Source organism: Aplidium turbinatum, chromosome 3, assembly GCF_918807975.1.
Source record: "Aplidium turbinatum chromosome 3, kaAplTurb1.1, whole genome shotgun sequence".
Classification (NCBI taxonomy): domain Eukaryota; kingdom Metazoa; phylum Chordata; class Ascidiacea; order Aplousobranchia; family Polyclinidae; genus Aplidium; species Aplidium turbinatum.
The window spans coordinates 19193902-19216701 of record NC_137474.1 but is presented as its reverse complement, the minus strand read 5'-3'; the positions used below and the strand labels follow the sequence as shown (position 1 = coordinate 19216701).

Sequence of the window (22800 nt, the reverse complement as noted above, 5' to 3'; positions counted from 1 at the left end):
ATACAGGCCCAACTTTTTTTTGTAGTCAGAGTGTAAAGATGGAGGTTTGATATTATCGAATTGAATTGCCGGTTAATTCTCTAAATTGATGGACCGTGCATTATCGTAAAAACTGTCCGTCCACGCATTTGCCACTTTGACTATATGATAATATATGACTTTGTTTTAGAGCATCAAATTTATGCTATCACCGTAATCAGTGACGGTCTTAGGGTCTTTCGGGCCCTGTGCGGAATATGCTTTTGCGGGCCCTAATGACAATAATCCAATTCAGTGGCGTAGCTAGGTACTTTGAAAGGGGCGGCGGTGGCGGCGTGATCGCCAAAGACGACAACCAGCGGCAGGGGGTCTGGAACCAGGGGTCTGGGGGGCCTCCCCCAGAAAATTTTGAAAAATTACTTTGAATTTAGGACATTCTGAGAGCATGTTCAACAAAAATTTAGGTATGAATATTACTGTGAAATGGTGCTGTCCGGTGGCATAGCAAAAGGATAAGATCATGCTTTCTTTGGCATTTTTCGGAAATAAAGCTATGTCTCTACAGTATGTTGAGTCTGGATGCAACCTATTTCGTCCCCTGAAATCGTGTAGCAAAATTAAATTTCGACTTATTTCGTTCCCTGAAAAGATCGAGAAATTTTGAAATGTTTGCGGCAACTCCGATCAGCGATTTCGGCTATGTCGTTTTTTTTTCTCGATCTTTTCAGGGTACGAAATATTCAGGCGACGAAATAGGTTGAATTCGTTGAGTCTCTATGTTTTCTTGTTGCGAATACCTTTGCTGAATTCACTTGTTGAATTTTTCCTTTGAAAATGACAAAATTACTGCATTTTCTGAGTAAATTGCGGGCCCCCTAATTTGCGGGCCCTGTGCGATTGCACGGTTTGCACATCCCAAAGACCGGCACTGACAGTAATTAATAACTCGTATGTAAGTTTTTACATGTATTTTGAACATAGGCGCCTAAGCCGTGGGGGCCTGGCCCCCACGCATATTTCTGCGTAGGGGCAACTTTTTATGCTGTATTGATACATAAAACAATAGATGAACTAGCGATCGGCAGCAGAAAAACATTTTTTGAATGCAAACCGCAACAGCTTCGCAATAAATAATCCTTAGAACGAGTAGCGATGCTACAATCCCACACCAGACAACAAAATCTGTCATTTTTACATTGATTTAACATCTGCAGACGTTGAATCAATGTAAATATGATTGATTTTGCTGCCTGGGACATAGCAAAAATCTATCATTTTGTGTCGATGCAATGTCATCAGATGTTGAATGCACCCAAAAGAAAAACATAATACGTAGCTACGTAGACGGAGCGTGCGTTTAGCTTTATGAGCTTGCAAACAGACTTGATGTCGCTTTCGAAAGTCGAAACCTCTGCACTGCAGTGAATTGCGCGGTGCTCAGTGAATCGCTCGCTGTAAAAATGAACTTGAAGTCTCGGGCCGAGGTAACCACTAACCAACGCAACAAGGGCTGGTACAAACCGCATTGCGCACACGCCGCATAATCAACGCAGTAACGGACTCACGCAAACTGAATGGCGCACATACGACCGTTGCCATAGAAACCCGATCAAAGGCGGAATATGCGCATCTTTTGTTCATCTGCAACGCGAAAACGGGCGTTTTACAGCGGTCAGTCATAAGTTGCGATATTGTAGTGAAAAAGGAGCAATGTCAAGTCGAAAACTTAATCAAACGTCTCTCCGTAACTATTTTTCAAGGGCTGCTTACGGATGTCAGCAACTTTTAAATTTATTCAAGGTGACGTGCTGCTGAATTGATGTTAACATGAATGATTTTACTTTCCACAGGTATATTTTCAAGCGTATGATCAAGTTAGTATTTGTATTCCATTTTCAAAACATTGTCATTCCATTTACAGTGTACCTTTTAGTAAACCTTTTTGTCTCTTGTTTCATGCTAATAAATCTAGTTCGTTGCCAAACTTAATGTTGTGCTTAGCTTAAAGAGTCGCAGTCCATCAACCGCTAGCTAACGCAGACGCATGTCATGTGTTTGCTTAATCGAAGTGGTCGAGTTTTGTTTATAATGTTTAACGGTAGGTCGAACGTAGCGATAACTCCGAGTGTGGCAATAAAAGCAATCCTAGTGTGACATAGTTACGTCATCCATCTGCGTGACATTTTCTGAATTTACGTTGCTGCTGATGAAACACGCTTTCGCCCCCACGGCCAAAAAATTAGTTAGGCGCCTATGATTTTGAACAATAACACACACGAACAACTAACAAAACACTTCTGTTTATCTCATTAACCTGTATTGTTAATCATGAAAAATGTTGTTTTGATGTAAAACACATATTTTGAACGAACCCAGACAACAAAAATGACTGATTTTGCCGTCTGGGAAGGCACTCAAAAGTAAACACTGGATAAAATGCAAGATTGCAAAAGAAACGATAGCCTATTGTGGAATAAAATACAAAATTCTCTAAATAAACAGAAGGTGTCGTTGGATTTACAGAAGGATTTTGTTGGATTACACAAGGATTATCGTTGAATTTTCAAAAAATTGCCGAATAGGGTACTAACTGATAAAGACTTTAGCCAAATAGGGAACTAGCCCAATCGGATTAGCCGAATCGGACCAGCCGAATCAGGCTGTAGCCGAATAGGGTAATAGCCGAATCGGACTAGCCGAAACGGGCCATTCCGGAAAAAGGCTGTCTCGGAATTGGGATTCTCCGAATATTAGCAGATCGTTTCAGGCATGCGTGTCCTGTTGAACTTGTTTATGTTTCCAGTTGCATCTGCGCACACACACTGGTGAGGAACTCTACAGTTGTGATATATGTGACAAGAAATTCCCATACAAGAGTAGTTTATCGACCCATCGCCTCATCCACTCTGGTAAGTTTATCATGTCTAGTGTGTATTGTCATTCATAATAATGATTGTCACTTTTTATCACTTCCTAAGGATTTTGATGTTTTTTGTTCACAAATTCACTTGTGTCATGGCGATCTATACTACTGTCCTTCCCAACGTGGCAACAGCCAAATAATGTAGGGGCCTATGCGATAATTCAATTCACCAACTGAGATTAGTGTTACAACATATAATTCAGCAATTTTCATTGGTCAAGTAATGTTTTTAGCCTAAAATTTGCAAATACAGTGCCAAAACGTAATTAAGATGTTAAATTATTAAAATAAGTGGCAAGAAAGCAGGACAATAGCTACATGTAAAGAATACCATGAGAATCAAGATATCATCGAGGTACACGAAATCAATAGTGACCCAACTTTCAAAACACTCAGTATGTTAAAAAAATCGTTTTCCAATCCAGAAGTATTTGTTTGTTAGTAATAATTCATGCAAAGACTCCTTTTTACGCCTAATACTTGTTAGTTGCCAAAATTTAATAGGCCCCCACATTATTTGGCTGTTGCCACGTTGGCAAGGCCAGTAGTATAGATCGCCATGACTTGTGTACATATTTTATTTTACTGCCACCACTGAATTCGCTGGGTTGATGATTGTAGGTGTGAAGGCATATATTTGCTCAGTGTGCGGGAAATCGTTTACACAGAAGATACATGCAAAAGAACATGAGTCTCAACATACAGGATTTAAAAGGTGAGTTGACAAGATTACAATTGGCTTACTTTATGATATTTTATAAGGTAGTGAGATTTTGCAGTGTATAAAGCTTTGGCTTTCCAATGGTTTAAATGAGGTTCGATACCCGGCTATAGCCGGTTGTTGATGAACATTGAACACTGCTCACCTTTACCGAGGGTGTAATGAACTGGGTGGATGACTGGACGTAAGTACCTAGAAAGGAACTGGCCACCTTACTCTCGATAGTGCGAAAGCTTAGTATGATGAAAACCTTGTATCATTTCCCGAAACTCGATACAGTATGGGACCATATGGCCAAAGCTTGCTGGTCTAAAGCTATATCGATCTGTTTCCTGAAGATTATGTTCCATTGCTACTTGGGAGCGTCTGGCAATCTCTTACTGAGGTATGACATCCTACATCCATCAATAGTCATTTCTAGAATATCTGTAATGAACAGAGATCTTTAAAGTGTTTGCCGCTACCGAGCTGTGTAACTGAGCAGCATAATCGAACGAACAGTACTCCAATTACTTAGGTGCGGCACTGTGGCACTACTTAGGTGCGGTATACGGCACTACTTAGGTGCGGTATACAGAAACATAGCACAAGTGTGTTTTTATTTGTTTGATGATGCATGTACATTGTACAGTAGTTAGGAAACCTGCTGTTCTGTAATATAACACGATGCAATGATGTGAGGCGCAAGCATTTGGATGACAACTTCAAAAATAATAAAACAGAATGGACGAGGCAATGCACATAAGAGGTGCAGTGAGGCCATAAAGTGTTAGCTAAATTGCTTGGGATATAGAGGCAAACAGTAAACATCACACAGGTTTAAAATACTTGAGCCTGAGCTTTTTAGTATGATTGTCAGCTGCATACCTGAGTGGTGAGAGCCCTGGTACGGCACTCGAAAGGGCGTTGGTTCGGCACCGCTCAAGAGCTTGTGCCTGTCTCGTGTCTCTTTGGCAAGATACTTGAAAGTGTAGGTATTTTTCTGGTTCTTTCTTTTCTTGTGTAGGGTATCTGCTCGTTAAAAGACCCGGAGTCCCTAGTTGAGGTTAATTTAGGGTGTTTCTGTTTAGGATATGATTACCTACAATTTAAACAAGTCCGGTATATTGAAGTTAAATGTATTTTACGATAATCAAGGTTACAAGCTCCTACTCTGGAAATTAAGCAATGCTCATCATGTCTACTCAATTTAGTTCATTGCAACGGGTGCAAGAAAAGCGACATTCTCCCGTTGTGAGGTTTAATTTCAATTTGGTTACTCAACTCCCTCCTGTTTCATGAGTCGTTCCTTCTCTTTTGATAATGGAAGTTCTTTTGGTTAGGGTTTTTGTAACAGTAACATCACGGCGGGATTTATGAAAGCGGAAGTGTTACAAGTCGCTTCTAAAATACGGATGTGGGGGGTTAAATTCCATGAGAACAGAATTTAGGTTTTGAATTTACACAGTTGCAATGCATTTGTAATTCTCATAGGTTTCGGCAAAATGTTCCAATAATTGGAATTTGTCAGTTAGATAAATGGTACTTGTTACACTCTTTTCTCCCTACGGCAAAACAGATAATTCATATCACAATAGGTGCATTATATCACATAAGGCGGTTACCCGTGATCATCATCATCATAGTCCATCGCCGGTTTGTTCCCTACTAGTGGGGGTGGCCGATCTATGCAAATAATATACAGGTGTACTGTACAGGTGTGTAATTATAAGATGGTTTACTAGGGAAATTGACAATTGTAGGCTAACAGTTAGTAGGGAAAGACGCATGACTGCACTCTAAGAAATCTTGAATGCTTTCATTGTCAAGTTGGGAAGCACTGATAGCGATCTGGATTGATTGCGGATCTTCGAAACCGTAATTGTCCTGATTGTATAGACTAGAGCTTCTATTTCAAGAAAGTTTAGGGAATCAATAGGCTGAGTTAGCGGTGTAAGGTGGGCTTGAAGCAACTTGATTGTTTTGTAGATGTGTGTTGGGCTGGGAATAGTTTTCGTAAAGGTTAAATTCCGTGAGAGCAGAATTTAGATGTTGAATTTGTACACTTGCAATGCATTTCATGTGAGAGCGGCATTTGTTAACAGCAAGCGTGACATAATTTCTGTGAGAAGAGAAATTAGGTTTTGAATTTACACAGTTGCAATGCATTTGTAATTTTCATAGGTTTCATCCACTTGCCATCGTGCAGGCTGGAGTCCAAGCTGGAGGCGAAGCTTGCTTCTACACTGTTTGCAGTAAAGAGTTCTCTCAGATTCGATAAGATAATAAAGAGATAGAAAAAAATTGCTCCTCCGCGATCTCGAAGTATTTCTCGCATGTATCGTCACAACGATTGATTCAGAAAATATTTTACGAAAATAGCCAACTAACTAGAAGGGGGCGTTTTCCTTATTTTGGTTATGAAATAGCAATGTAGTGTTGATTTTTTTGATTTTTTTTGAACAATTTTTTATTTATTAGGGTGAACTGCCCTAATTTGGGCATATTTTGGCATGTTTTGTTACATAGTGCCGTGGATTCTACGGGTAGGGTTGAGTTTACTATTTCAATTGTGCAACAGATCACTTGGCTATGCTGTTCTATAGAAACAAAACATCCACCTTTTGTAACTGAGGAACAAATGTGCATATTTTTTTTGGTGGCCACTATGCCCAAATTAGGCATTATTGGTTCTAATTTGGGCATACTACGATAAATGAAGTAAAGCTCAATTTAGCACCTAATATCTTTATTTGGGCATTATGAAAGTGTTTTAAAAAAAGAAAAGGACAGATAAAGGTTATCAAATCTTGATTGTGGCGTTGCATGCAGTAGCGCGAGCCATGGTGAGATACTCTGGTCGCCTCTTAGATAGTTCGTTCTTCCACCTCTGGTAGAACAGTCTCATGAATTTTCTTTCAGGTATTCCACATTTGAAAACGTTCTTTCTTCCGGTTAGTTCAACAAAATATTTCAGCACATTAGCAGCTGCATTTCAGTGAGGGCGAATCCCCAACTGTCCATATCCATTAGAGTGGTGACGAGAACTTTTTCTTCTTCATGAGTAAAGGTTGTTGGCCTCCCACCACCACGTTTAGAGCAGTTTTTGTTGTTCAACAACCTATTTGAGTTTGACGGGGTATATTGAAGTCCAATGATGACTTTCTTTGCGAAAGTTTTCCTTCGCATACAAGTTTCATTGCCTTTGTCAAGTCACTATCAGAGTAGGAGCGGTACTTCCCGCAAAGTTTTCCTTACTTTCCATCACTCATGGTCTATAACTGCAAGGACGGCTAATGAAATGCACTAAATCAATATTATTGAGAAGTGAGAGATATGTGCCCTACATAATCATGCAAAAATAATCATTGCATCACCAAGGCTGAACCTGTCACACCTGATAAAGTACAAACATGCCCAAATTAGGGCCATGCCCAAATTAGGGTAGTTCACCCTACTGTATGTGTAACTTATAGAAGTATAATTTGTACAAACGTATATTAAAGTAGCCATTTGTTCGAGTTATTAACAACCACGCCACATGTTGAATCGGTCTTTGTGAAGATAATGATTGGGAAAACTGGAATTTATGCTGCAAGCAAGAAGATTCGAATTTTTGACAGCAGCAAAGTATAGTCTACTATACAAGTTATTAATGTTGGTAATGTTATAAGCTAATGTTGTAGCTGGTGAATATTCACTAACTGTTGTACGTACATTAGATTTCTCACAATCATTAAGTTGCTAGATAGGTGTAGTTTTTTCATTGTAGCTGAACCTTGAACAGTCAAAACATCAAAGAGGACTTCCCTACTATAGGTACGGTACAGCCAGGTTCTCAGCAATCAAGATTTGATAAAAATTTTAATAAACAAATTACAGAGTAGAAGTTACTCTTAATGCATGTTTGTTTTTGACAGAGAATTTTACCAAGAGAGTAGGCTATCTTTGCGCAGGGCTAGGTGAAAGCAAGAGATTAAAACTTTAGTTTTTGTATAATATGTTACTGATCAGGAATAGGTTAATAGCCTATAAGGAACTTAAATGGTAAGCCTATGCTTGAATAAACTCATATAATTAACTACTCGCATGTTATATTTAGGTAACTTAATAACAATTAATTCATAATGGGGCGTAAATGTTATGTGATGAATTGCAATTATTACTTACTTCTTGCCAAAGATATGATAAATGCATAGTCCTTTAAACTTTTGCAGTTGGTTACTTGGTATGACTGTCTATTGTTCATTGCAAGAATTTATCATTTTTTTCATGCAATGAATGGAATGACTTGTGAAGCTTGACTGAATTTGTTAATTCAATTTAGCAATAGTTATTCAGTTATTAAGAAGGCTGTGGTTATATTTACACTACCGGTATATAGTGTAATAATAGCCTCAATAGTGTTGCCAGATAAGGAATTCTGCCCTAATTTGAGAAAAGATTAAAGCTGTTTAAAACAAAAACTTGTAGTTTAGAAATTCTTTTTAGTCCTGGGCAAAGATCAAAACCATAATCTTATTCCTAACTCTAAACCCTACCTTAACCCTTCCTAACTTTAATCCTAATTCAGGCAACAGCTGATTGTAACAATGACATTAAGTGTGGAAAGCTAGCTAAATCATCAACAACAAAATGACAAGGCTATTTGCTTTGATTCTCGTCGTTAATGAGACTTCGACTACTACTAATACTGTATATGATAGTGATCAATGCTTTCAGAGTGCTCAATGTGTTGTGTGTTACTATCATGACGTTTAGGAATTTAATAGGCAAATAACTTATTGTAGAACATACTGTACAATACACAACATTATTGCTACAATTTACAGTACATGTCAAAGTTATGGAACTGGAGAAGTGCTTTATTGGAAAATCAAAGGAGTCGGATGAATGTCATAAAACGTGGTATACCAAACGACAAAAATTGTTACCCATTGCACAGTTGAAACGAACTAGAACTTGCATAATGCAGAGCGGGAGTCAAAGTGAAAGATTGCATTTTTGACTCAAGTGCAAAGATATGCCTTTATCATTATTAAGTATACATATTGCGCGATTTGAAAAGAGACAAACGGGATGCTGCAATCTCTTACAATTCCATGGAGTTAAGCTTCCCAAAGCACGCCAATCAATTACATTAAATACTCATGTCAAGAAGTTTGATAAAAACCCACAATGCAATTACACCCGGATTGAAATTGTGCATCACTTGCCAAAAACAAGCCAAAAAAGAGCTTGATATTCTAGCCAAGGGCAACCCGTCTGACACGGATGAGTGTGATGATGCATGCTAATCTTCAAGTACATCTGAAGCTGACAGATCAGAATTTGCAATTACAGATAACGAAGGTGCACTTGATGCACTTTTTTAATGAAAGTCTTTTAAATCAAAATCTGTCACCAATCAAATTGAACATTTACCGTGCTATGACACCATGATGCATATGCTGTGTGATCATGTATTTTTTATTAAAAAATCAATAATCAGCAGTGCCCTATTTATGGCATATGCGTTTCGCTCTACTACTGTAGAGCATCATTAGTGCCTTAATTGTATGACACTTCAAGTCTATTGATTAAAAGCATCATGAATATACTGTAGCAATGAAAAATTCATGTCAATTGCAGAAGCTTGCAACAAAATGCATTTATCATACTTTTCTACATGAAGCAGGTAGCTTTTCGTGACAGTTTAGCATGCATTAGTTGGAGGAAAAATTCTTTTTGCAGATTTGAAATATGGGGCATTGAAATGAAGTACCCCAAAACTTTTGTACAATAAAAAAGTGTTTTCCTTTGCTCTTTTCACAACCCCAAAAACTATAAGAATACATATTTTTATTATTTCTGGAATTCTGTATCATAAAAAATAAGAATTCTAAGCTTTTTTTTTATTTCTTCTTCATGATATGAAAATAGCGCCTTTAGTGGCAAAAATATAATCGTTGATATCTTGAAAACCGCTTGATGGATTTTGACAGTACAAATGCCAATCTTCATCTTTTCCTAATAGCTCTAACATATTAAAAAAATGAAGAAATTCTGAGAGGATGGGTTACAAAATTTCGACTGTATTATAATAGAATGACCCATACATATTGTCTTTCATTGTGCTTTTGTGTTGTGCTTGTATTTGCGTTACTGACGTTGAATCAACGTTATTAATAGCAGATTATGCTTGACCAAGAAATATTGTTTTCTTGTGTGCATTTGTACCATTTCATTTAACACCTTTTATTCCACTATGTGTTTTATTTAAATGTGTCATTCATTGTAAATCAAACGTAGAATGCATATAACTTATCAGTTTAATTAAAAAAATTGATTATTATTTACTGATATGGTATCAATCGAGCAGAATTTAACAAAATGGGCAAACAAGCCTTGAAAAGTGTGTTTAGCAAGTTATAGACATGAGTTTTTGTTCGCCTCCAGCTTGGACTCCAGCTCGCACGATTGCAAGGCCTGTATTACGTAAGCCATGGTTTCATCCCAATATTCTAATAATTGGAATTCGTCAGTTAAAAACAGGTTATACATATTTCAAAGGCATACCTGAAGGTGAACACGAAGATTATTTTCTTACCTTTTCGTCCACTTAATCTGAGTCTTCAACTACCTAGTTTACTAGAAAAATACTCTACATAAGTTTAGAATATACCTTGTAAACAAATCGTGAACACAGAGCAATTAATAGAATTTTAGGTGTCAGTATTTGAGAGCTACTTGAGTTGCTCTGATGAAGGCTTGAATACTTTGTTGTATTTATCTTCGAGAGGTTTGGCACCTCGCCACACATCAGTCAGATACATGTTCCATTTTTGTCTTTTCTGTGATGCAATCATGTCAGTTGAAATAAGATATTGTCGGGATAGCATATTGACCACGCAATGATGCGACAGATCTGCAACATCAGACCACAAGAGATCCAGTACACCAGCTCAGACACATTACTTGCTAGGCTGGGCTTGCCACAGATCGAGGATTTCCTTCGCTTTAACCGCTGGTTTGGACATGTTGAAAGAAGCAGCGGATGCATAAATCACTGCCGAGATGTGCCATGCCGACATCACTGCCAAGATGTGCCAGAAACCTGGACATCCCAGGAAGACGTGGGCTGATACAATAAATGATGACAGGAAGCCGTGTTAGATGACCAACACTAGCTACCTTGATGGTGTTGAGTGGAGACTGAATATGTGCCTTTCCAGACCCCGTCCTACCTCTTCCGTGAAATGAGACATAAAACAGGCAGAAGATAAAGATAGCCATGGAATGGATATTCTTATCAAGATGGTTAAGAATGTTTCATGCTTTGCAGCGTGAGTATGAGAAATCGATAGATCGGGTCGTCTCTGTCCAACGTTCTTTCCTTTCCGGATCATGTTTTTTCAAGCGACTTATCAGGTGCAGATGTTCTTGACATTGTGGGAGCTGAGAAATATTTAACAGAGTCACTTGCACAACACAGTGTATGGTTATATCGGGTTATACAAACAATGGATTGTTTCAAGCAGCCTAAGACTGTAGCGAAAGTCTGAAGCAGTACAACGATTGGGATGGTTGTTTGATTGGTTTGAATCTTTATCCTCGGAATGACAAAGCCTTGATAGGTTATTCCTAGTAGTTTCGCATACTTGTAGAAGCTCTTGACGCAGGACGGTTACCGAGATTGGCAGAGTGAAGTTTTCCGATTGTTAAGTGTTGTTGCGGGGGAATTATTCCATTCACTAGATGCCGCTGAATGGAGAGCAGTCCTGAAATGCGTTGCTCAAGCGCACACCCCGAGAGTCGAAGTTGCGCCGTGTGACCTTGAGCCGAGCGCGTAACCACTGAGCTAATGAGGTGTGTTGGTTTATTGAGTGAGGGTTGGTGTTACGGCAGTGAATGTCTCTAGCGCCATTTGTCTGAAATTATTTGTCTCGGCCGCCACTAGTAAAGACCATGTCTGGGTCTGTTCCAGTGCTTGGTCATCCAGATGTGAATCTGGCAATGTTTTTACAATTGGATAATAGGACATTGGTTGGATACTAAAGCAACCAGACTCGCATCAGAAAAGTTGGTGTTGCTTTATCATCATAATTAAAAGCAAGGACAATGAGTGCCGAAGAACGGTTGGAGTGAGTTACGAGGAGGAAACTTGCTTTGAAAATTTTACTAGAAAATTTATTTTATTCTACTTAAAAATTTTAAAGTTCATTCACATCTAAACATAACATTCAATGTATAATTCTAGATGGGATTTATCGAGCATTTTCTCTTGCTTAAAGATTGCACGTTCATGTGTCCTCCTTAGGATTGACTAAGCTGGTGAGGTAGGATTTAAGGACGAATACAGGGTATTCACATTTCAACAATGATATATTGTTTGCAGGTTCAATTGCACGAAATGTGACAAGAAGTTTGCTCACAAGAGCGGCCTGGTACGTCACGTAACTGACATCCACCAACAGAGTCGGCCCTTCGTGTGTGAGGTCTGTGGCCGGTCCTTCCCCAGGAAAAACAAGCTGATGGAACACTGCAGGATACACACTGGTAGATTGATTAATTTGTGTTGCAGCCTATATTTACATTAGCCTGATTTAAACACGACATTGATTAAAGTTTAATCATTAAACCTTTGTTGGGTCAAGCAGTTGCTATAGTTGGTCAAGATAAACATTACGCAAGAAATTATTAAATACATAGTTGAAACATTACATAGTTGGCCAAGAGAAACCTTACGCATTGCAATAAAGCCAAACCACATCTTAAAACAGTTTATTTCGAGCAATTTGGCTGCAGACTCCTCGTCATATGTTAGTCATTCTATGTTTCAATGTTTGGTAACCAACAATTGCAAATCAACTTCATAGAGATTTGGATTTCTTTTTTCCTGATTCAATTTTCCCCATATGATCTAATTTTTTGAGTTATTTAATGTTGTAGCATGATAGAATAGTCAGTTGTAAGCAAATTGTTGCATATGAGAGCTTACGTTTCATACTTTGATAGGATTGCTAATATGTCTCTTGAACACCTTTGACTTCTTATGCAGAGGTGGGAACTAGCGTGCTACTTTTTTGGTAAAAGTAGCGATAGCGGTGCTACTTTTTAGTTGGAGTAGCGGCGCTATTTTTTTCCAAAGTAGCGTAGCGGGAAAGGCGCTGCTTTTTTCAGTCGCACTCTCGCTACCCGCTACTTTTTAATTTAAAGTGAAAAAAATACTCGTTTTTTTGGCAACATTGGCGTGGTCAAGCAGCTATATTATACAGCTTATATCAGGGGTCGGCAACCTTTTTTAATAGCGGGCCCAAGCCAAACTTACAGGGTGGAGTGAAAAATTTTTTTTCTCTCAAATGAAAAAAGAGGGGTTCTAAAAACTTGTCATTTGACCCAAAATCACCATTAAAATTGATTTTGGGGTGTGGCACTTTTAATTGGCCGTGCCACCCGATCCTAGGGGTCACGACGGGGTCAAACTTCATGAAATCCGCATAACTTTACAACCGTACATGCTAGAAACTTGAAATTGGTCTTAAAAGATTCAGAAGCTACATGTTTCTATCTGCTCTAAGAGCAATTTTTACCCTAAGTGCAACAGAAAACGTTTTATCAAAAAAAAACTGATATTTGTATTAAACAAGCATCAAGCATTGTGAGTCGATGAAATGCATGCAAAAAAAAGCACTTTTAGAAATAGAAAAGTGGGAATTAAACAAATTTCTTGACCTAAAGTTGTAAATGAATGTATAGCCCAGTCAAGAATATAGAACACAGCCATTTGACACTTCAGGCATGTTGATGAACTGAAACTCAAAGCCATAAACAGACATAACTCAGCAACAACACTACATTTAACATTATAAAAAACAAAAAGCGAAAAGAAAATTTTCTGAACAATTAATTAATTTTACCTCTCAAATACTTGACCCGTTGTGCTGTGTAATTTTAAGTTATCAATTTGTGTGAGCGAGGCAGTTTCTCAAATGTTTAGATTTGACCATATTTTGCTGTGACACTGTATGATTCTTTAGCATTTCTTTTAAAATGTGTTTTTCTTATAGGCTTGAAAAGGGCTGTATGACTAGCCGAAAACGTTTGCTTTTTGTTTTTTATAATGTTAAATGTAATGTTGTTGCTGAGTTATGTCTGTGTATGGTTTAAAAGAGTTACCTCTCTACCCAAATTGTATGAAACTCAAAGGTACAGCAACAATAAGTAACTCTGTATGGTCACTGCTCAGTATTCTATGCCTGTTCATTGTTCAATGTTCATGAAGCAATTGTTACTCTGTGTCAAAGCGTTTCATCAGACGTCTAGATTTAATTTTCTATCTGATCAAACTGTCACGCCTGTCATACCTTGCTACAGAGGATGATGCATCTGTCACCAACTTTATGTGCCGTTTAACTCTTTGATTGTGGCAAGGATGCTGAAGGCGCAATGGACTATCTCAAATCTCTTCAAGTGGGGATCGACTTAGAGCTTTGATCAGTGGAGGTTCACAAATCCCAGGGTCATTTAGATTGATAAGCTTGTAATACTGTACTCCTTCGCCTTGATGTTAATTTTAGGAACAAGAAACCAACGCACACTGGAACTAACATTTGTACCAGTCTTCTCATCTGATTGTTCCAGATCACCTTCAAAGTTGTCATTCGGTGAAATGTTGACTCCATGTTGCTGTAAACATCCTCTCATCGCCAATATTTTGTTCACAGCAATTCTGCAAATTTCTTCACTGCCGTCCCACCAGAATATTCTCCGGATGTGCAAAGAATGCATTTCTTTGCACAACCTTTAACGAAATTCCCCTAACTTTTTTGGACGGGAACTGGACGATTCAACTCTGGACAAGATCGAACAGAGTCTTTGGCCCATCAGATATTTTATCTTTGTGCTTGATTTGAAACCATGTGGAAGTATATATACCTTTAAGCAAAATTCAGCCAAAGTATGCCGGTTTGCGGACGGCTTTGATATTGAAGTATAATACCGCAGGATTCTGCATGCAAGTGTGAGCCACCTCGAGTGGAAAATTGGCCCTATCTCCAACATTGCTAAATCATCATCCACATGACCAAGGAGAGTTTCCCAACAAATTCTGTAAGCATAATGCTGGTCTATGCTGAGGTTAGCGACAACCTTATTGGGCAATAATGGAAAGTTCTGGTTGGAAATTGGTTTGAATTTTTGAATTGGCCAATCCAAAGCACAACCATTTAGTTTTGATCCAATCTTTCCTTAGAAAGTATTATGTGTTGTCCCGTCTATAGCAACAAGCACATGTCGCAATGGCAGTGTAGAAGGCATATCAGTATCACCCACTGCAATGGATGTTCTACCTTCTCTTCCAATGCTCTGATTAAGCCATTGTATGATCCGGTCATTGCTGCCGTGCCATCAGTTCCTACAACTGCAAGTTTGTCACCCAGTTCAGTGTACTTTATGGCATCATTGACGGTATTTGCAGTTGTTCTTTCTTTCCCATCCTCAGGTGTGACATGGATCAAATAATACTCGCCTGGTTCTCCAACAATGACATAGTGCTCTTCCAGGATTGATTGTGATTGTGAATGGATTTTGAAATATAGTCTATGTTGTTCCTCTATGTAATAGATTCTAAAATAGACGATTCCACAATGCACACAGTACATACTTATTATGGTTGAGAGCGAAATGATAAAATATCAGTTTTTTTTTTGATAAAACGTTTTCTGTTGCACTTAGGGTAAAAATCGCTCTTAGAGCAGATAGAAACATGTAATTTGTGAATCTTTAAAGACCAATTTCAAGTTTCTAGCATGTACGGTTGTAAAGTTATGCGGATTTCATGAAATTTGACCCCGTCGCGACCCCTAGGGTCGGGTGGCACGGCCAATTAAAAGTGCCACACCCCAAAATCAGTTTTAATGGTGATTTTGGGTCAAATGACAAGTTTTTAGAACCCCTCTTTTTTGATTTGAGAGAAACAAATTTTTTCACTCCACCCTAGTTTACATGGTCTTGGCGGCCGCAAAATTTTTTTTCCCACGAGGTTTCTCTTTCATTGATTCTAGTCACTCTAAAAGTAAGATTTTCCGAAAGTGTTTTGAGAGATTGTTTGATTCAGATTGCGAAATAACTATTTGCCAATGAAATTTTGCAATGATAATAAAGTATAAGCTTTTCCTAACCCTACTTTTTTTGAAAAGCTCTTGTGCATCGCAAAAATTAATTTAAAGAAAAAAAAAGTTTGACTTCGACGGGCGTTGAACCCTCGTTCTCACGAACAATAGGCAGAGGATGAAACCACTGAACCAACCGTGCCAACAAAAAAGTGTTGCATTCACACGGTTTTAATGCAAACTTTTACCAAAATATGCAAATGAGACAGAATTCTCGTGTGAAAAAAAAATCTGCTGGCGGCCGTAGCCTACTGATACCAGTTTTGATATGTTCAGACTTATGATTTCAAAGCGTTGACGTAATGGATTTAGATTATTGGTTTTGACAGGAATCAGCTAAACAAGTTCTTGAACATCAAAATCTTTGTTTACTCCACGCTCAAATACTACCACTACCAGTTTAGCTGTAGATCTATTTGTCGTGTCTCTGCTTTCATCTATCGCCATTGAGAAGAACTATAGATTTATAATAACTTTTTTACTAGATTTTATGTTCTCAGATATCTCTTTTTTTCTTTGACTTACGGTTTTTGCTGAAAAACTTATATTTGAAAAATAGTTTTTTTTTTTTTTCTCTAGAGATTTGTTTTCAATAACGTCCTCCATCATGCATCTTCTCCGAAATTCGCCATCAATAAATATCTTTGCCGTTTTTTGCTTGACGCATTAAATTGGAAAAAACAATATGTTTTATAGGCACCTGCAGCTAATAAGGTCGCTAATTTTCAAACCTTAATATTTTTCTAAATACTGCATAATTTTGAACGAAGCTTGGCATGAGTATACTTTGGGCCTATCTAAACAACATATCTGTGAAACAAGTTTCTAAGTAAAAGGAGTTGCAAAATATTAAAAAAATATAAAAAAATCTCAAGCGGGCCTTATTAGATGCATGCGTTGTGAATAAGGCCCGGTTTGAATTTGCACCAAAAGTGATAAAAAAGGTATCATTTCACAATAACAGCACCACAAAACAACTTCTAATCGATAACACAGGCACAGAACTAATAATTAATATATACAGAGACAACTATTCCCTCCCCCCATGCTCCTTTTTTTCAAACGACATTGTGTTTTTAGATATGGTAGGGATGCTAAAGTACTTTTGTACTGACATTATGATATTTCCATTGCAATAAAAAGTTGGATTAATGGTGTAACAACACTTGTTTGGGTCACTTAAGTCTTTACCCCTCACTTTCTTAACCAGGGGTGCACAACGGTACAAATTTCCTACCTCATGCAGGGTTCGACCTTAACTTTTTTCGCACTTGCCAACCGGACCAGCGGCTCACCATTTGCACTGGTCCGCACGAGATCGCACTGGTCCGTCCCGTTTACTGATAAAAACAAGATTGTCGTGGGGAAACACGAGGCCAACTCAGGGAAAACCACCTTAAAACGACTATAATGAATGGTGGTAATAACATGGAAATATACAATGGTGATAACAGTAACAACAGTTTATCTAGGCAAGACATTCAATCTACGCTGAGTCTTCAATCTACTTGGGGCTCTTCAATTTCTGAATCCGATGATGGGTCATCATCAGAATCTGATGACGGGACGTTCACGGATTCACGGGGTCATAATCGGAATCGATGTGTGTTTGTCTGGCCTTGTAAACACATAGCCAGTGTTGGGCCTTCTTGACCTTACAGATGAATCGGTTGCCAGCCATGGATGTATGGCAGGTTTGGGGTCGAAATCTTTTATTTCTGCTGACTGTAGCTGGATGGTCAGAAGATCTGTTACATGGTCAGCCCGGAGCCTTGACCTCATCTTCGTCTTGACAATTTTCAATTGGCTGAAGCCACGCTCAGCTTCAGCAGAGCTGGCTGGCATACTCAGAACCAGGTCTACTAAGCTCATAATGTTGTCAAACCTGCCCGTGTCACGTGTTGTTGCGATTACCCTTTTTCTTACGATTTAACACCGTCACGTGATGTTGCGATTGCTTATTTCTTACGATTTAACACGTGATGTTGCGATTGTCTTTTTCTTACGGTTTAACACGCACGCATCACGTGTTTTGTTGTTTGAAGAGAAGCGCAAACGACAACCACGCACTCTAAACGATCAAACGACATAATACAATGATATTTTCGCACTGGACAGTCGGACCAGTGCAAAACGATTCGTACTGGTCCGTGGGGAACTCGCACTAGACATTGGCCATAGGACCAATGCTAAGATCGAACCCTGCCATGGAAGGGCCCATACGCCTTATTACCAATGTTAGCCTAATCTGATCATCATCATCAGTCTTGCATTAACCAGAAAAAAAAGTTCAAATTTATTGGTTTTACTGCATCAACATGCACATATCTTTCACATAAAGTGCAAAAAAAACGAAGTCAAAACAGTTGGTTAACTGCAGAGCAGTCTAAAATATGTGAAAAATAATAAAACCACTCAATTTCAGTCCCCCAAACTTCAACTTTCCGTAACTCAAAAAGTTCTGAACTTTAGGCTGTGAAACTTCACCAGTCAGTCTCAATTCACCATAGCAGCAATCAGAGCTTCCACTTTTGTTTAAAAGAGTTGTAACAACGAAGATCCGGGGTGGATCTTATTACTGGCCAGGCCTTATTAGCTGCAGAGACCTTTATGTTGAATTCCTTGTTTACAGAAACAGAAACGCTGCAAATCAAAGACGTGGGCCTACCAAAATTATTAGTGAAACAGTAGTGTACTTGTTCTCCCATTCGATTGTAGTATAGGCTACCACTGACCGGGCCATATAATACTATAATTTGTAAAGGGGCTGCTGACCGGATGATTTTCCTTGGCGGCCGTAGGTTGCCGACCCCTGTCCTATATAATCGGTTTGGTTACAAAGTTTCGGTCTTTTGGGAGTCTCGTTTTCTGGTGTCGAGCTGCGGTCCTGCGATCAAGGTATGAAATCGATAATTGGCGTCATCGTGAAACGTCGGTGCACAAAGAAACAACAATTGTGGACGGCTTTTTTTTTTCAGACAGGGCAAGTCCTTGAGTTTTTTGAATACCGAGTTAAAATATCTGTTCATTAAATACAACACCCCTATTCCTTCCAGTACTGCGGTGGAGAAACTTTTCTCTGTTGAAAAAGATGTGCTTAAGCCAAAGTGGGCAGGACTTACTGATTCTCATTTTGAAATGCTCGTGTTTTGAAAGATGCGTAACAATAAATTTTCCTTAGAATGTGTTTTCTATAACGATGTTAAAATGACTGTGTAAACGAATGATAACATTCGTTTTTAAGGTAGTTTTTGAAGTAGCGGAAGAAGTAGCGGTAGCGCGCGCTATTTTTGTTCAAGTAGCGATAGCGGGTAGTGCACTACTTTAAAAGTAGCGGGTACCCACCTCTGCTTGTAACTATATCCTAGACATGAAAGTAAAGTGTTTTGCAAAGAACAAACAAAACACAATTTTTCGATCATTTGCGTTCATACAGAATATAGATGAGAAACAATACACGTGATGTGACCTTCCAATCCAAATATTTAAGCTGTAGTGATGACAGAAATAGGAAAACATTATGTCATAGGCCTTCTGTATTCCACTACAGAAAAAACCTTAGGTTTTCTAAACCTGGAACTTTGTTTTCTGTTTCTGTTACAAACCATCTTGCCATCCTATTAAACCCAAAGGAACCAGCCAGTTTCCAGTCCGGTCGCTGGGGAACAGGGACAAATCCTGACTTGGCCTTTGTGAGCGTCCACAGCTCTCTTCCAGACAGACATGTGCTTGAGAAGTTCCTGCTGTTCTAACATTGGCCGTCCCTCATCATCGCCCCAAAACTTGTGGCTCTTGTCCCAAGTTCACCAGTAAAGCAATGGAACTTCAAAAAAGCCGATTGGAATCAATGCAGCCTCTTGACCAATGAGTTTACTGCAAAGTTACCATCACCTGAAACGTGCAACGCAGATGAGGCATACCAGGACTTTTGCAATGCTGTAATAACTGCGGCAAAGGCCACAATACCACGTGGCCATCGAACCAGCCATACACCATGCTGGGACTCTGAGTGTAAGGCTCTCTATCACTCCTACCTAAACGTCACACCTGGTACTGCTTCTCACACTGCCGCCACCAGACTACTTGAGCAGCTGAATGCAAAGAAGCTTGAGTGATGGAACGAAGCTGTCCAAACCACCATCGACTTTTCACACTCAAGCCGCAAAGTATGGAGCATCATCAATAACCTCACTGGGCGCTCAGCAAACTCTCCCCGCCAGTGCCACGTTTCTGCAAGGCATCGCCTTGTTGTCAAGGAAGTATCTGCCTTGTGGCAAGTGGAAACACCACAAGAAGAAACAATCTCTGAAGACTTCACTCCATAAGAATTCGCCACCACCCTCCGCCTAGTGAAACCATTTGTCCCCGGGGCCAGATAAAATCTGCCCTGAGCTTGTGCTCCATGCTGGCCGTGTCCTCAAGTCCTGGTTGCATAGATTTCTCTCTTCCCGCTTGCACCACCTCACAATCCCTAAAGTCTGAACAAGAGCTTTAGTAGTTGCGATCCCTAAGCCTCACAAGCCACCAGAGGACCCAAGGAGTTTTCCGTATGGCATTGCGGCCTTACTTGCAAGCAGCTTCGCCTGCTTCCTGACTGACATATGGTCCGTATGATTATGGAACTTGTCAGCAATTGAAGCTTCAGTTCACCCTCACCACCAGCAACTCACAGCGACGAAAACTGAGACGCCTGATAAACGGCGTCCCACAGGGATCGGTCCTGGCTCAACTTCTTTCATCATCTACGCCCACAACCTGCCAACCACGGTCTCCGCAAAATACGCTTATGCGGACGACCTGGCAATTCTCCACTCCACAAAGTCGTGGGAAAATCTAGAAGACACCTTGAGCCATGACATAAAAACCCTCTCAGCTTATTTCCAGAACTGCCGACTGAAACAGCGAAACCAAAACTGTGGCAGCAGCTTTCCTCCTACACAATCGGGAGGCTGATCGTGAGCTACACGTCCAGAACAACGGAAAATCTCTGTCCTTCTGCCCCGAACCAAAGTAACTTGGGGTGACACTAGACAGATCGCTCACGTAGCGCCACCATTTGGTGTCACTGTGCAAGAAGTTGACATCTCATGCTGTGCTACTCAAGCGCCTGGCAGGCTCCAGCTAGAGGGCGATGGCTGACACTTTGCGTATAGAATCCTTAGCCCTTGTCTACTCTTCAGCAGAGTACTGTGCACCTGTTTGGTGCCACAGTGCTTACTGCCATAATCAGTGCCCTGTGCACAGTGATCCGATGCATGCGTCCCACACCATTGGACAATCACCCCATTCTTTCTGGCATCCAACCTGCTGAGCTTCGTCGTGAAGAAGCCACTCTGTCTCTTGGTCGACAGGCACTTGGGCCTAAACATCTTCTCCACCACAACTTCTCTGCTTTCCCAAACTAGCACCTCCGTCGACTGAAATCAAGACACCTGTAGCGGACAAGTGTCTTGATTGAGCCCCTCCGCACGGTAACTTAACTTATCCGCTCATACCTAGCTGTAACACTAGTCTACAGCGTGTGATGAGAGGAACAACTCTTGTTACAGTTTCTGCTTTGAGCATCAACTCCTTTCCTTGCCGTTTGCTGTTCACGACTTCTGCTAAAAGCAAACGTCCTAATTTAGTTTCTCTCTCTTTTGTTGTAGACGCTCTTTCAGTTAGTGTTGTCAGCTGTGAAGATGGTTGTGGTTTGGTGTAAGCTATACGTAAGAGTATTTTATTGTATTGTACTTTATGTTTTCAGATGTTTCGTTTTAAGTGAATAAAGCCTTATGTTAGGTTAATCTTGAGTCTACTATATACGACAATTTATTCACTTAATAACATGAATAAGCATTTGAGGCCAAAAGAATTTGATGTTGATCCAAATGCACCTGAAGCTGCTAGGAAGTGGGAACACTGGAAACTTACCTTTCAAAACTACGTCAGGAGAATCGACGACGCTACTGACGATTACAAACTGGCCGTTCTGATCAACCTTTTAAATACTTCAATGTACTCGCTCATCAGTGAAGCCACAACCTATGACGATGTTCTGGCACGTCTTGAAGGGATTTATCTGAAGCCGGTAAAAAAGGTCTTCGCTAGACACAAGCTTAATACATGTCGGCAAAAGCTGGGTGAGCCTCTCGAAGATTTTTTTCAAAGGCTGCAGAACTTAGTACCGACTGCAATTTTAAAGCCGTTGGTCTAAAGGAAAACAAAGAAGCAGCCGTTTGAGATGCTTTTATTGCTGGAATTAACTCTGCGTATATTCGTCAGAGACTGCTGGAAGACAATGTGCTGCAACTTCAGCAAGCATTCGACAAAGCTCGAGCACTTAACGATGCCCGGTTAAATGCAGAGTCGTACCATACACCGGATGCTCAGGATGTCATCGCTTGCCCTCTTGCTAAAAACGTTTCTACCGCAAGGACGCCTTATAAAAGTGAGTGTGCTGCCATGAAGCTAGAGATGTGTTTCTTTTGTGGTGCTAAACGGCACTCTCGGGCAAACTGTCCAGCGAAAGATTGCATTTGTTTTAACTGCCAAAAGAAGGGGCATTTCGCTAAAGTTAGTCGAATGAAGAGGGGTTCCAAGGAAACGCCGAAACTTACACAGCTGCTTGTGATGAGTCAACAAATCTTGCTGTCTTGTGTCCTATGCAAAATTTTGATGACGACAAAGTTAATGTTGCTGTCACAATCAATGGCGTTTCTGGAAGAGGGCTCATCGACACAGGTGCTATCGTAACCACATCAAGATGGACTTTGCTCGCCTCGCTAAACTTACTGTTGTCAAAAGAAACACGGAGAAAATTGACTTGGCAGATGAAGGCGCATCTGTCAATACTTTTGGGTCTTGTTCTGCCTCATTGGATCTATTAGATCGGAGCTATCGAGATATCGAATTCTCAGTGATGGATGGTTTGCTTTGGGATGTCATTCTCGGACGTGAGTTCCTAAAACAACACCGTAGTGTCAATTTCAACTTTGGGGGACCTGATAACTCTTTACACTTAGGTGTTCTAGATGCGTTAAGAGCGGTCAAACCAGTGCAATTAT

General features: G+C 39.8%; 1 protein-coding gene across 2 annotated transcripts in view; it reads left to right on the top strand.

The window, feature by feature from the left end:
- LOC145766910 (uncharacterized) overlaps window positions 1–22800 on the top strand; it is a 91916-nt gene that overhangs the window by 42645 nt on the left and 26471 nt on the right. For both annotated transcript variants that reach the window (XM_082578617.1, XM_082578616.1), the window contains exons 9-11: window positions 2783–2888; window positions 3524–3617; window positions 11980–12140. In XM_082578617.1, coding sequence (XP_082434743.1) covers window positions 2783–2888; window positions 3524–3617; window positions 11980–12140 — 361 coding nt within the window. The remainder of the gene's footprint in view (window positions 1–2782; window positions 2889–3523; window positions 3618–11979; window positions 12141–22800) is intronic.